The 14,235-nt window shown below is 45.7% G+C and overlaps 1 protein-coding gene across 1 annotated transcript in view; it reads right to left on the minus strand.

Annotated features, from left to right (window-relative positions):
- LOC135553261 (contactin-5-like) overlaps window positions 1–14,235 on the minus strand; it is a 447,274-nt gene that overhangs the window by 235,933 nt on the left and 197,106 nt on the right. The window contains exons 7-8 of the mRNA XM_064985436.1: window positions 11,570–11,706; window positions 7,837–7,966 (exon numbers count right to left, since the gene is read on the minus strand). Of these exons, the coding sequence (XP_064841508.1) occupies window positions 7,837–7,966; window positions 11,570–11,706 (267 nt within the window). The remainder of the gene's footprint in view (window positions 1–7,836; window positions 7,967–11,569; window positions 11,707–14,235) is intronic.

Below are 14,235 nucleotides of genomic sequence, written 5' to 3' on the forward strand. Positions count from 1 at the left end.
GTACCGAGATAAGATCCTCAGACCCCTTGTGAGACCATATGCTGGTGCGGTGCGGTTGGCCCTGGGTTCCTCCTAATGCAAGACAATGCTCGATCTCATGTGGCTGGAGTGTGTCAGTAGTTCCTGCAAGAGGAAGCATTGATGCTATGGACTGGCCCGACCATTCCCCAGACCTAAATCCAAATGAGCACATCTGGGACATCATGTCTCGCTCCATCCACCAACGCCACGTTGCACCACAGACTGTCCAGGAGTTGGCAGATGCTTTAGTCCAGGTCTGGGAGGAGATCCCTCAGGAGACCATCCGCCACCTCATCAGGAGCATGCCCAGGCATTGTAGGGAGGTCATACAGGCACGTGGAGGCCACACACACACTACTGAGCCTCATTTTGACTTGTTTTAAGGACATTACATCAAAGTTGGATCAGCCTGTAGTGTGGTTTTCCACTTTAATTTTGAGTGTGACTCCAAATCCAGACCTCCATGGGTTGATAAATTTGATTTCCATTGATAATTTTTGTGTGATTTTGTTGTCAACACATTCAACTATGTAAAGAAAAAAGTATTTAATAAGAATATTTAATTCATTCAGATCTAGGATGTGTTATTTTAGTGTTCCATTTATTTTCTTGGGCAGTGCATTTTTATTGCCATAATTATTTTCTGGTCATAAACACATTGTCCAATGAACAATTATCAGGAGGTACAAGAAAATATTGAACATTTTAGGGATTTTATCGTATAATCGTCTACAATATATGGGAATTTTTACAGTAAATGTCCTATGAGAAAGATGCAATCATAAATATCTGGTAAAAAATAAAATAAAAACATGAGGTGATGGATGAATGGTGCAACAATGGGCCTCAGAATCTTGTCACGGTATCTCTGTGCATTCAAATTACCATCAATAAAATGCAATTGTGTTAAAACATTTTTTAAATTAAATAAAATATCTGGTCCGTAAATAAAGTAAATTGTTTATACCAGAGGTTAAATATGTCCAATGATTCAGCCCTCCTCCTCCCATCCTCATGTTTAACATTAACAGATAATTACTGCTAAATGCTGAGAGTGTCCAGAGGGAAGTGTTATGTGACCAATCAGATGACTCATAAGGTTTTCAAACATCAACTGATCAAATCATGGACATAATTGCATTGACCTTAAAATGTCTCCATCCTAAATGGTAACTTACACTTTGACCTTTAGAGTGTACTCTTTTTGATCAGAGCTCACAGGGAACAGAGCTGGGAGGTGTCCCGTATGATCAGAGCTCATAGGGAACAGGGCTGGGAGGTGTCACGTATGGTCAGAGCTCATAGGGAACAGAGCTGGGAGGTGTCACGTATGGTCAGAGCTCATAGGGAACAGAGCTGGGAGGTGTCACGTATGATCAGAGCTCATAGGGAACAGGGCTGGGAGGTGTCACGTATGATCAGAGCTCATAGGGAACAGAGCTGGGAGGTGTCCCGTATGATCAGAGCTCATAGGGAACAGGGCTGGGAGGTGTCACGTATGGTCAGAGCTCATAGGGAACAGGGCTGGGAGGTGTCACGTATGGTCAGAGCTCATAGGGAACAGAGCTGGGAGGTGTCACGTATGGTCAGAGCTCAAAGGGAACAGAGCTGGGAGGTGTCCAGTACACTGCTGTCAACGTACTGTACTATCTTACATCAAAACAATTAGACGACCTGCCGATCATCTGGGTCCTAATGATTTGGGTCCTAAAGGCACGACAGCTCTGTCCTTCCAGTGCCTCCCCCTTTCCTCTCTTCCCTGGTCCTCTCACCACTCTCCCTCCCTAAAAAAATGGCCTTGTGCATGGCAGGCTCCCTCCACAGCCCTCTCCCTCCATCCCCCCCTTCCCTTCCCCCAGAAGAGCTGTGACAGGATCAGAGGCGAGGGGCATCCAGGGTCCCCTATGTAGCCTCCAGTGATGACTCATCTCCAAGGTGTTGTTAGCCATGTAATCGGTCCAGATAGCTGCTGCTTGAGGACATCCTCACGAAGGACACAGACAGAGAGTAAGAATGTATACATGTAGGGTATGGTTACCAGAATATTAATCACCATCAGCAGCATCCAAACCTCCTCATTCTGACTGTTGTTTAAAGGCAAGAGGAAGCGGGGGAGGGAAGGAGGAGAGAGGGGGAGGAAGGCGGGAGAGAGGGGGAGGCAGGGAAGAGAGAGGGGGAGGGGAGGCAGGAAGGAATGAAGGAGAGAGTGGCGAGGGATCTCATTCTCAGTCACTTTGCTTAACATGAACAGACGACAGAGGCTTATGGTGTTCACAGAGACTACATCTACTTCATGTAATTAACACATCATGGTCTGACCATACAGTATTTGCTGTATGACTCAGGGTTGGGAATGAACAGGAAATCAATGTGACGTTACAGAAACTTGGGATGGTTCATTCGTTACGGTTCATATTCTCCAAATATGATGCCTGAAGAAACAAGGCCCACAATGTAGATGCTAAATCAAAATGACCAACAGGATATGAGGAGAGGGGGAAAGGAGGAGGAATTGGAGGAGAGCTGGAGAGGAGAGGAAAGGAAAGCTGGAGAGGAGAGCTGGAGAGGAGAGGAGAGAAAAGCTGGAGAGGAGAGCTGGAGAGGAGAGTAGAGGAAAGCTGGAGAGGAAAGCTAGAGAGGAGAGCTGGAGAGGAAAGCTGGAGAGGAGAGCTGGAGAGGAGAGCTGGAGAGGAGAGCTGGAGAGGAGAGCTGGAGAGGAGAGCTGGAGAGGAGAGCTGGAGAGGAAAGCTGGAGAGGAAAGCTGGAGAGGAGAGCTGGAGAGGAGAGCTGGAGAGGAGAGATGGAGAGGAGAGATGGAGAGGAGAGATGGAGAGGAGAAGAGAGGAGAGGAGAAGAGAGGAGAGGAGAGAGGAGAGCTGGAGATGAGGGGGGAGCTAGAGAGGAGAGGAGATGAGGGGAGAGCTGGAGAGGAGAGCTGGAGAGGAGAGCTGGAGAGGAGAGCTGGAGAGGAGGGGAGAGCTGGAGAGGAGGGGAGAAGAGGGGAGAGCTGGAGAGGAGAGGAGAGCTGGAGAGGAGAGCTGAGAGGAGGGGAGAGCTGAGAGGAGGGGAGAGCTGAGAGGAGGGGAGAGCTGAGAGGAGGGGAGAGCTGGAGAGGAGAGGAGAGCTGGAGAGGAGAGGAGGGGAGAGCTGGAGAGGAGAGATAGAGAGGAGAGATGAGCTGGAGAGGAGAGGAGGGGTGAGCTGGAGAGGAGAGGAGGGGTGAGCTGGAGAGGAGAGCTGGAGAGGAGAGCAGTGGAGAGGAGAGCTGGAGAGGAGAGGAGAGGAGAGAAGAGCTGGAGAGGAGAAGAGGGGAGAGCTGGAGAGGAGAGTAGAGCTGGAGAGGAGAGAGGAGAGTAGAGCTGGAGAGGAGAGTAGAGCTGGAGAGGAGAGCTGGAGAGGTGAGCTGGAGAGGTGAGCTGGAGAGGAGAGCTGGAGAGGAGAGCTGGAGGAGAGCTGGAGAGGAGAGGGGGGAGAGGACAGCTGGAGAGGAGAGCTGGAGAGGAGAGCTGGAGAGGAGAGGGGAGGAGAGGAGAGCTGGAGAGGAGAGGGGAGGAGAGGAGAGCTGGAGAGGAGAGGGGGGAGAGGAGAGCTGGAGATGAGAGCAGGGGAGAGCTACTTTAATAGAAGCCAACCGTTGGATACTGCAGGGCAGATAGACAGCTAGTGAATACTGCATGGCAGAGAGACAGCAAGTGAATACTGCATGGCAGAGAGACGGCCAGTGAATAGTGCAGGGCAGATAGACGGCCAGTGAATAGTGCATGGCAGAGAGACGGCCACTGAATACTGCATGGCAGAGAGACAGCCAGTGAATACTGCATGGCAGAGAGACAGCCAGTGAATACTGCATGGCAGAGAGACAGATAGTGAATACTGCATGGCAGAGAGACAGCCAGTGAATACTGCATGGCAGAGAGACAGACAGTGAATACTGCATGGCAGAGAGACAGACAGTGAATACTGCATGGCAGATAGACAGCCAGTGAATACTGCATGGCAGATAGACAGCCAGTGAATACTGCAGGGCAGAGAGACAGCCAGTGAATACTGCATGGCAGAGAGACAGACAGTGAATACTGCATGGCAGAGAGACAGACAGTGAATACTGCATGGCAGATAGACAGCCAGTGAATACTGCATGGCAGATAGACAGCCAGTGAATACTGCAGGGCAGAGAGACAGACAGTGAATACTGCATGGCAGATAGACAGCCAGTGAATACTGCATGGCAGAGAGGCGCCAGTGAATACTGCATGGCAGAGAGACAGACAGTGAATACTGCATGGCAGAGAGACAGCCAGTGAATACTGCATGGCAGAGACAGCCAGTGAATACTGCATGGCAGAGAGACAGACAGTGAATACTGCATGGCAGAGAGACAGACAGTGAATACTGCATGGCAGATAGACAGCCAGTGAATACTGCATGGCAGAGAGACAGCCAGTGAATACTGCATGGCAGAGAGACAGACAGTGAATACTGCATGGCAGAGAGACAGCCAGTGAATACTGCATGGCAGAGAGACAGACAGTGAATACTGCATGGCAGAGAGACAGCCAGTGAATACTGCATGGCAGAGAGATAGACAGTGAATACTGCAGGGCAGAGAGACGGCCAGTGAATACTGCAGGGCAGAGAGACGGCCAGTGAATACTGCAGGGCAGAGAGACAGCCAGTGAATACTGCAGGGCAGAGAGACAGCCAGTGAATACTGCAGGGCAGAGAGACAGCCAGTGAATACTGCAGGGCAGAGAGACAGACAGTGAATACTGCAGGGCAGAGAGACAGACAGTGAATACTGCAGGGCAGAGAGACAGACAGTGAATACTGCAGGGCAGAGACACAGACAGTGAATACTGCAGGCCAGAGAGACAGCCAGTGAATACTGCAGGGCAGAGAGACAGCCAGTGAATACTGCATGGCAGAGAGACAGACAGTGAATACTGCAGGGCAGAGAGACGGCCAGTGAATACTGCAGGGCAGAGAGACGGCCAGGGAATACTGCAGGGCAGATAGACAGCTAGTTAATACTGCATGGCAGAGAGATGCCAGTGAATACTGCAGGGCAGACAGCCAGTGAATACTGCAGGGCAGACAGCCAGTGAATACTGCATGGCAGAGAGACAGCCAGTGAATACTGCATGGCAGAGAGACAGCCAGAGAATACGCAGGGCAGACAGTGAATACTGCAGGGCAGACATATAGGGAATAAGGTACCTTATATCATTTAAATGTTAGCTTTATATTTAACTCGGCAATGCAGTTAAAGAACAAATTCTTATTTTCAATGTCGGCCTAGGAACAGTGAGTTAACTGCCTTGTTCAGGTAGCAGAACGAGAGATTTTTACCTTGTCAGCTCGTGGATTCGATCCAGCAACCTATCGGTTACTAGTCCAACACTCTAACCACTAGGCTTCCTGCCGCTTGTTAGGGAATAGGGTGCCATATAGGGAATAGGGTGCCATATAGGGAATAGGGTGCCATATAGGGAATAGGGTACCATTTGGGATGCATCCTCTGTCTTTCATTTCTTCATGCTAACCACTTATAAGGTTCAATCAAGCACCGTTGATTGCCAATCAGCCTTCTCAAGCAGTGTTTTCGTCCATATTCCGACCTCTCTCCCTTATCAGGACGTGGCCGATCCAATGTCACATGCCGATATCCAGCAATGCATAGAGGTGAAGAAAAGAGCAGGTCTACCTTTGTTGAAAAACAGGCCATTTACATTTCAATTTGCCACAACAAAAGAATTGACTTTATCTTTTCTCATTAGAACAGACCTTCCCTTTAACGTAATGACAAACACATCAGAACAAACCTTCCCTTTAACATAATGACAAACACACCAGAACAGACCTTCCCTTTAACATAATGACAAACACATCAGAACAGACCTTCCCTTTAACATAATGACAAACACATCAGAACAGACCTTCCCTTTAACATAATGACAAACACATCAGAACAGACCTTCCCTTTAACATAATGACAAACACACCAGAACAGACCTTCCCTCATAATGACAAACACACTAGAACAAACCTTCCCTCATAATGACAAACACATCAGAACAGACCTTCTCTTTAACATAATGACAAACACACTAGAACAGACCTTCCCTTTAACATAATGACAAACACATCAGAACAGACCTTCCCTCATAATGACAAACACATCAGAACAAACCTTCCCTTTAACATAATGACAAACACATCAGAACAGACCTTCCCTTTAACATAATGACAAACACACCAGAACAGACCTTCCCTCATAATGACAAACACATCAGAACAAACCTTCCCTCATAATGACAAACACACCAGAACAGACCTTCTCTTTAACATAATGACAAACACACTAGAACAGACCTTCCCTTTAACATAATGACAAACACATCAGAACAGACCTTCCCTTTAACATAATGACAAACACACCAGACCAGACCTTCCCTTTAACATAATGACAAACACATCAGAACAGACCTTCCCTTTAACATAATGACAAACACACCAGAACAGACCTTCCCTCATAATGACAAACACATCAGAACAAACCTTCCCTCATAATGACAAACACACCAGAACAGACCTTCTCTTTAACATAATGACAAACACACTAGAACAGACCTTCCCTTTAACATAATGACAAACACACCAGAACAAACCTTCCCTTTAACATAATGACAAACACATCAGAACAAACCTTCCCTCATAATGACAAACACACCAGAACAGACCTTCCCTCATAATGACAAACACACCAGAACAGACCTTCCCTCATAATGACAAACACACTAGAACAAACCTTCCCTCATAATGACAAACACACCAGAACAGACCTTCCCTTTAACATAATGACAAACACACTAGAACAGACCTTCCCTTTAACATAATGACAAACACACCAGAACAGACCTTCCCTCATAATGACAAACACACTAGAACAAACCTTCCCTCATAATGACAAACACACCAGAACAGACCTTCCCTTTAACATAATGACAAACACATCAGAACAGACCTTCCCTCATAATGACAAACACATCAGAACAAACCTTCCCTCATAATGACAAACACATCAGAACAAACCTTCCCTCATAATGACAAACACATCAGACCAGACCTTCCCTTTAACATGATGACAAACAAAAGCAGACCTAAGATAGTGGATGGGTATGCAGCAATGTTGGTTCAGGAAGCAAATTGAAATTTACATTCCAAGCAATGAGAAACATTGGAATATTAGTTTACTTCCTGAATTGACTGGATTGAAGTCAATAGATTGGGTTTTCCCTGAGGTTATTTACAGTTGAGAACATTGGGTTTTCCCTGAGGTTATTTACAGTTGAGAACATTGGGTTTTCCCTGAGGTTATTTACAGTTGAGAACATTGGGTTTTCCCTGAGGTTATTTACAGTTGAGAACATTGGGTTTTCCCTGAGGTTATTTACAGTTGAGAACATTGGGTTTTCCCTGAGGTTATTTACAGTTGAGAACATTGGGTTTTCCCTGAGGTTATTTACAGTTGAGAACTTTGGGTTTTCCCTGAGGCTATTTACAGTTGAGAACATTGGGTTTTCCCTGAGGCTATTTACAGTTGAGAACATTGGGTTTTCCCTGAGGTTATTTACAGTTGAGAACATTGGGTTTTCCCTGAGGTTATTTACAGTTGAGAACATTGGGTTTTCCCTGAGGCTATTTACAGTTGAATTTATAGGGATGAATTTGGAATGAGTAGTAAGGACTAAATACATGTACACAGTGTCGGAATGAAAACAACTACAACAATAACAGGTGAAAACAACAGCATACCTAAGATCTTGAGTTCTGCGCTGCAGTAGATGGCTCCGTATTTGTTCTCAGCGACACACTGGTACATCCCAGAGTCAGCCTGTTGGACCTTCTGGATAATCAGCTCTCCATTCACCATCTCCACCCTGCTCTGAAACACAACATACTCCATTCACCATCTCCACCCATAGGGAGATCCATAGGAACCATAGGGAGGCCCATAGGGAGATCCATAGGAACCATAGGGAGACCCATAGGGAGGCACATAGGGAGATTCATAGGAACCATAGGGAGACCAATAGGGAGATCCATAGGAACCATAGGGAGACCAATAGGGAGATCCATAGGAACCATAGGGAGACCCATAGGGAGATCCATAGGAACCATAGGGAGACCAATAGGGAGATCCATAGGAACCATAGGGAGACCAATAGGGAGATCCATAGGAACCATAGGGAGACCCATAGGGAGATCCATAGGAACCATAGGGAGACCAATAGGGAGATCCATAGGAACCATAGGGAGATCCATAGGAACCATAGGGAGACCCATAGGGAGATCCATAGGAACCATAGGGAGGCCCATAGGGAGATCCATAGGAACCATAGGGAGATCCATAGGAACCATAGGGAGACCCATAGGGAGATCCATAGGAACCATAGGGAGACCCATAGGGAGATCCATAGGAACCATAGGGAGCCCCATAGGGAGACCAATAGGGAGATTCATAGGAACCATAGGGAGACCAATAGGGAGACCCATAGGGAGATTCATAGGAACCATAGGGAGACCAATAGGGCCAATAGGGAGATCCAAACAGTCACAGGTAAGAGGCAGTGCTGTATCATGAATACTGTCCCAGGTAAGAGGCAGTGCTGTATCATGAATACAGTCACAGGTAAGAGGCAGTGCTGTATCATGAATACAGTCACAGGTAAGAGGCAGTGCTGTATCATGAATACAGTCACAGGTAAGAGGCAGTGCTGTATCATGAATACAGTCCCAGGTAAGAGGCAGTGCTGTATCATTAATACAGTCACAGGTAAGAGGCAGTGCTGTATCATGAATACAGTCACAGGTAAGAGGCAGTGCTGTATAATGAATACAGTCACAGGTAAGAGGCAGTGCTGTATCATGAATACAGTCCCAGGTAAGAGGCAGTGCTGTATCATTAATACAGTCACAGGTAAGAGGCAGTGCTGTATCATGAATACAGTCACAGGTAAGAGGCAGTGCTGTATAATGAATACAGTCACAGGTAAGAGGCAGTGCTGTATCATTAATACAGTCACAGGTAAGAGGCAGTGCTGTATCATGAATACAGTCCCAGGTAAGAGGCAGTGCTGTATCATGAATACAGTCCCAGGTAAGAGGCAGTGCTGTATCATGAATACAGTCACAGGTAAGAGGCAGTGCTGTATCATGAATACTGTCCCAGGTAAGAGGCAGTGCTGTATCATGAATACAGTCCCAGGTAAGAGGCAGTGCTGTATCATGAATACAGTCCCAGGTAAGAGGCAGTGCTGTATCATGAATACAGTCCCAGGTAAGAGGTAGTGCTGTATCATGAATAAGGTCACAGGTAAGAGGTAGTGCTGTATCATGAATACAGTCACAGGTAAGAGGCAGTGCTGTATCATGAATACTGTCCCAGGTAAGAGGCAGTGCTGTATCATGAATACAGTCCCAGGTAAGAGGCAGTGCTGTATCATGAATACAGTCCCAGGTAAGAGGCAGTGCTGTATCATGAATACAGTCACAGGTAAGAGGCAGTGCTGTATCATGAATACAGTCCCAGGTAAGAGGCAGTGCTGTATCATGAATACAGTCCCAGGTAAGAGGCAGTGCTGTATCATGAATACAGTCCCAGGTAAGAGGCAGTGCTGTAGCATGAATACAGTCCCAGGTAAGAGGCAGTGCTGTATCATGAATACAGTCCCAGGTAAGAGGCAGTGCTGTATCATGAATACAGTCACAGGTAAGAGGCAGTGCTGTAGCATGAATACAGTCCCAGGTAAGAGGCAGTGCTGTAGCATGAATACAGTCACAGGTAAGAGGCAGTGCTGTATCATTAATACAGTCACAGGTAAGAGGCAGAATGACATACATAATTATTTGTCAGACAATAGGACAGGGTTATTGTCATTCATAATTATTTGACTGTCATTATTTGACTGTTTAAATGTCTCTGCTGTATATTCTAGAACTGGGTATTGCCTAAATAATTGCTGTGTATTCTAGAACTGGGTATTGCCTAAATAATTGCTGTGTATTCTAGAACTGGCTATTGCCTAAATAATTGCTGTGTATTCTAGAACTGGGTATTGCCTAAATAATTGCTGTGTATTCTAGAACTGGCTATTGCCTAGAAAATTGCTGTATATTCTAGAACTGGGTATTGCCTAAATAATTGCTGTGTATTCTAGAACTGGGTATTGCCAAAATAATTGCTGTGTATTCTAGAACTGGAAATTGCCAAAATAATTGCTGTGTATTCTAGAACTGGAAATTGCCAAAATAATTGCGGTGTATTCTAGAACTGGAAATTGCCAAAATAATTGCTGTGTATTCTAGAACTGGAAATTGCCTAAATAATTGCTGTGTATCCTAGAACTGGGTATTGCCTAAATAATTGCTGTGTATTCTAGAACTGGGTAGTGCCTAAATAATTGCTGTGTATTCTAGAACTGGAAATTGCCAAAATAATTGCGGTGTATTCTAGAACTGGAAATTGCCAAAATAATTGCTGTGTATTCTAGAACTGGAAATTGTCTAAATAATTGCTGTGTATCCTAGAACTGGGTATTGCCTAAATAATTGCTGTGTATTCTAGAACTGGGTAGTGCCTAAATAATTGCTGTGTATTCTAGAACTGGGTAGTGCCTAAATAATTGCTGTGTATTCTAGAACTGGGAATTGCCAAAATAATTGCTGTGTATTCTAGAACTGGAAATTGCCAAAATAATTGCTGTGTATTCTAGAACTGGAAATTGCCAAAATAATTGCGGTGTATTCTAGAACTGGAAATTGCCAAAATAATTGCTGTGTATCCTAGAACTGGGTATTGCCTAAATAATTGCTGTGTATTCTAGAACTGGTTATTGCCAAAATAATTGCTGTGTATTCTAGAACTGGGTATTGCCAAAATAATTGCTGTGTATTCTAGAACTGGGTATTGACAAAATAATTGCTGTGTATTCTAGAACTGGGAAATGCCTAAAGAATTGCTGTGCATCTTGTAACTTCCTGCCTGTGTGTTCTTCTCTGTGTTTGAGTACCTGTGGTGTGAGTACCTGTGGTGTGTGTGGTTCCCTGAGTGTGAGTACCTGTGGTATGAGTACATGTGGTGTGAGTACCTGTGGTGTGAGTACCTGTGGTGCGAGCGGATCTCCATTGCGGAGCCAGCGGTAGGGGTGTGTGTGCTTCCCTGTTTAGAGTACCTGTGGTGTGAGTACCTGTGGTGTGTGGTTCCCGGTGTGTGAGTAGCTGTGGTGTGAGTACCTGTGGTGTGAGCGGTTCTCCATTGCGGAGCCAGCGGTAGGCGGGTCTAGGCTTCCCTGTTTAGAGTACCTGTGGTGTGAGTACCTGTGGTGTGAGTACCTGTGGTGTGAGTACCTGTGGTGTATGTGGTTCCCAGTGTGTGAGTTTCTGTGGTGTGAGTACCTGGTTGTGAGTACCTGTGGTGTGTGTGGTTCCCAGTGTGTGAGTTTCTGTGGTGTGAGTACCTGGTTGTGAGTAGCTGTGGTGTGAGTACCTGTGGTGTGAGCGGTTCTCCATTGCGGAGCCAACGGTAGGTGGGTCTAGGCTTCCCTGTGGCCTTGCACTCCCAGTGCAGCTGATCTCCACTGTCCAACTGGCTGTCGTTTATCGTGCTGATCCACTGGGGGAAGGCTGGGGAGGAGAGAACAGATGAATATCCTTATAGAGTATGATGTGTTTGAACTGGATAACACAACCGTATTATAGAGGATGATGTTATTCCCTCCAGTGTTTCAGTTTGTTAGTTAGAGACCTCCCCCTTAGATATTCACTCCTGTGTTAGCTATCTATCTATCTATCACACACACACACACACACACACACACACACACACACACACACACACACACACACACACACACACACACACACACACACACACACACACACACACACACACACACACACACACACACACACACACACTTTCCACAGCCTTGGGACGACATGCTTCCCTGGCACCTATATTCCCTGGCTACTCATCCCATGCACACACACACTCTCTCTGACACTTCCTGTGCATCAATAGTGGGAGCATCGTTGGTAGCAGGCTGCATGTCATTTAAACAGGTCAGTATGTTGTGTAAACCTTTATTGTGAGCAGAGACCTTCCTGACCATAATCATCCACTCAAAACACAGATAAAAGGCCATATCACCCTGAAAAAACATCCAATCAAACCCAGATAAAAGGCCATATCACCCTGAAAAAACATCCAATCAAACCCAGATAAAAGGCCATATCACCCTGAAAAAACATCCAATCAAACCCAGATAAAAAGCTATATCACCCTGAAAAAAACATCCAATCAAACCCAGATAAAAAGCTATATCACCCTGAAAAAAACATCCAATCAAACCCAGATAAAAAGCTATATCACCCTGAAAAGACATCCAATCAAACCCGGATAAAAAGCTATATCACCCTGAAAAGACATCCAATCAAACCCAGATAAAAGGCCATATCACCCTGAAAAGACATCCAATCAAACCCGGATAAAAAGCTATATCACCCTGAAAAAACATCCAATCAAACAACACAACAAGTGACTTTACATTCCTTAAATTCAATCTCTTTAACAGGATGATACCAGCCCGACACAGAAAGATGTTTGTCTTCATTCAATCAGGTGGGTGTTTGGTCTTGTCTTCTATCCATCAGGTGGGTGTTTGGTCTTGTCTTCAATCCATCAGGTGGGTGTTTGGTCTTGTCTTCATTCAATCAGGTGGGCGTTTGGTCTTGTCTTCAATCCATCAGGTGGGTGTTTGGTCTTGTCTTCAATCCATCAGGTGGGCGTTTGGTCTTGTCTTCAATCCATCAGGTGGGTGTTTGGTCTTGTCTTCAATCCATCAGGTGGGTGTTTGGTCTTGTCTTCTATCCATCAGGTGGGTGTTTGGTCTTGTCTTCAATCCATCAGGTGGGCGTTTGGTCTTGTCTTCTATCCATCAGGTGGGTGTTTGGTCTTGTCTTCAATCCATCAGGTGGGCGTTTGGTCTTGTCTTCAATCCATCAGGTGGGTGTTTGGTCTTGTCTTCAATCCATCAGGTGGGTGTTTGGTCTTGTCTTCTATCCATCAGGTGGGTGTTTGGTCTTGTCTTCAATCCATCAGGTGGGCGTTTGGTCTTGTCTTCTATCCATCAGGTGGGTGTTTGGTCTTGTCTTCAATCCATCAGGTGGGCGTTTGGTCTTGTCTTCAATCCATCAGGTGGGCGTTTGGTCGTGTCTTCAATCCATCAGGTGGGCGTTTGGTCTTGTCTTCAATCCATCAGGTGGGCGTTTGGTGTTGTCTTCATTCAATCAGGTGGGCGTTTGGTCTTGTCTTCAATCCATCAGGTGGGTGTTTGGTCTTGTCTTCATTCAATCAGGTGGGTGTTTGGTCTTGTCTTCAATCCATCAGGTGGGTGTTTGGTCTTGTCTTCAATCCATCAGGTGGGTGTTTGGTCTTGTCTTCAATCCATCAGGTGGGTGTTTGGTCTTGTCTTCATTCTATCAGGTGGGTGTTTGGTCGTGTCTTCATTCAATCAGGTGGGTGTTTGGTCGTGTCTTCATTCAATCAGGTGGGTGTTTGGTCGTGTCTTCATTCAATCAGGTGGGTGTTTGGTCTTGTCTTCATTCAATCAGGTGGGTGTTTGGTCTTGTCTTCAATCCATCAGGTGGGTGTTTGGTCTTGTCTTCATTCAATCAGGTGGGTGTTTGGTTTTGTCTTCAATCCATCAGGTGGGCTTTTGGTCTTGTCTTCAATCCATCAGGTGGGTGTTTGGTCTTGTCTTCATTCAATCAGGTGGGTGTTTGGTCTTGTCTTCATTCAATCAGGTGGGTGTTTGGTCTTGTCTTCAATCCATCAGGTGGGTGTTTGGTCTTGTCTTCAATCCATCAGGTGGGTGTTTGGTCTTGTCTTCATTCAATCAGGTGGGAGTTTGGTCTTGTCTTCATTCAATCAGGTGGGAGTTTGGTCTTGTCTTCATTCAATCAGGTGGGTGTTTGGTCTTGTCTTCATTCAATCAGGTGGGTGTTTGGTCTTGTCTTCATTCAATCAGGTGGGTGTTTGGTCTTGTCTTCATTCAATCAGGTGGGTGTTTGATCTTGTCTTCATTCAATCAGGTGGGTGTTTGGTCTTGTCTTCATTCAATCAGGTGGGTGTTTGGTCTTGTCTTCATTCAA

The sequence above is a fragment of the Oncorhynchus masou genome, chromosome 13, assembly GCF_036934945.1.
Source record: "Oncorhynchus masou masou isolate Uvic2021 chromosome 13, UVic_Omas_1.1, whole genome shotgun sequence".
Classification (NCBI taxonomy): Eukaryota; Metazoa; Chordata; class Actinopteri; order Salmoniformes; family Salmonidae; genus Oncorhynchus; species Oncorhynchus masou.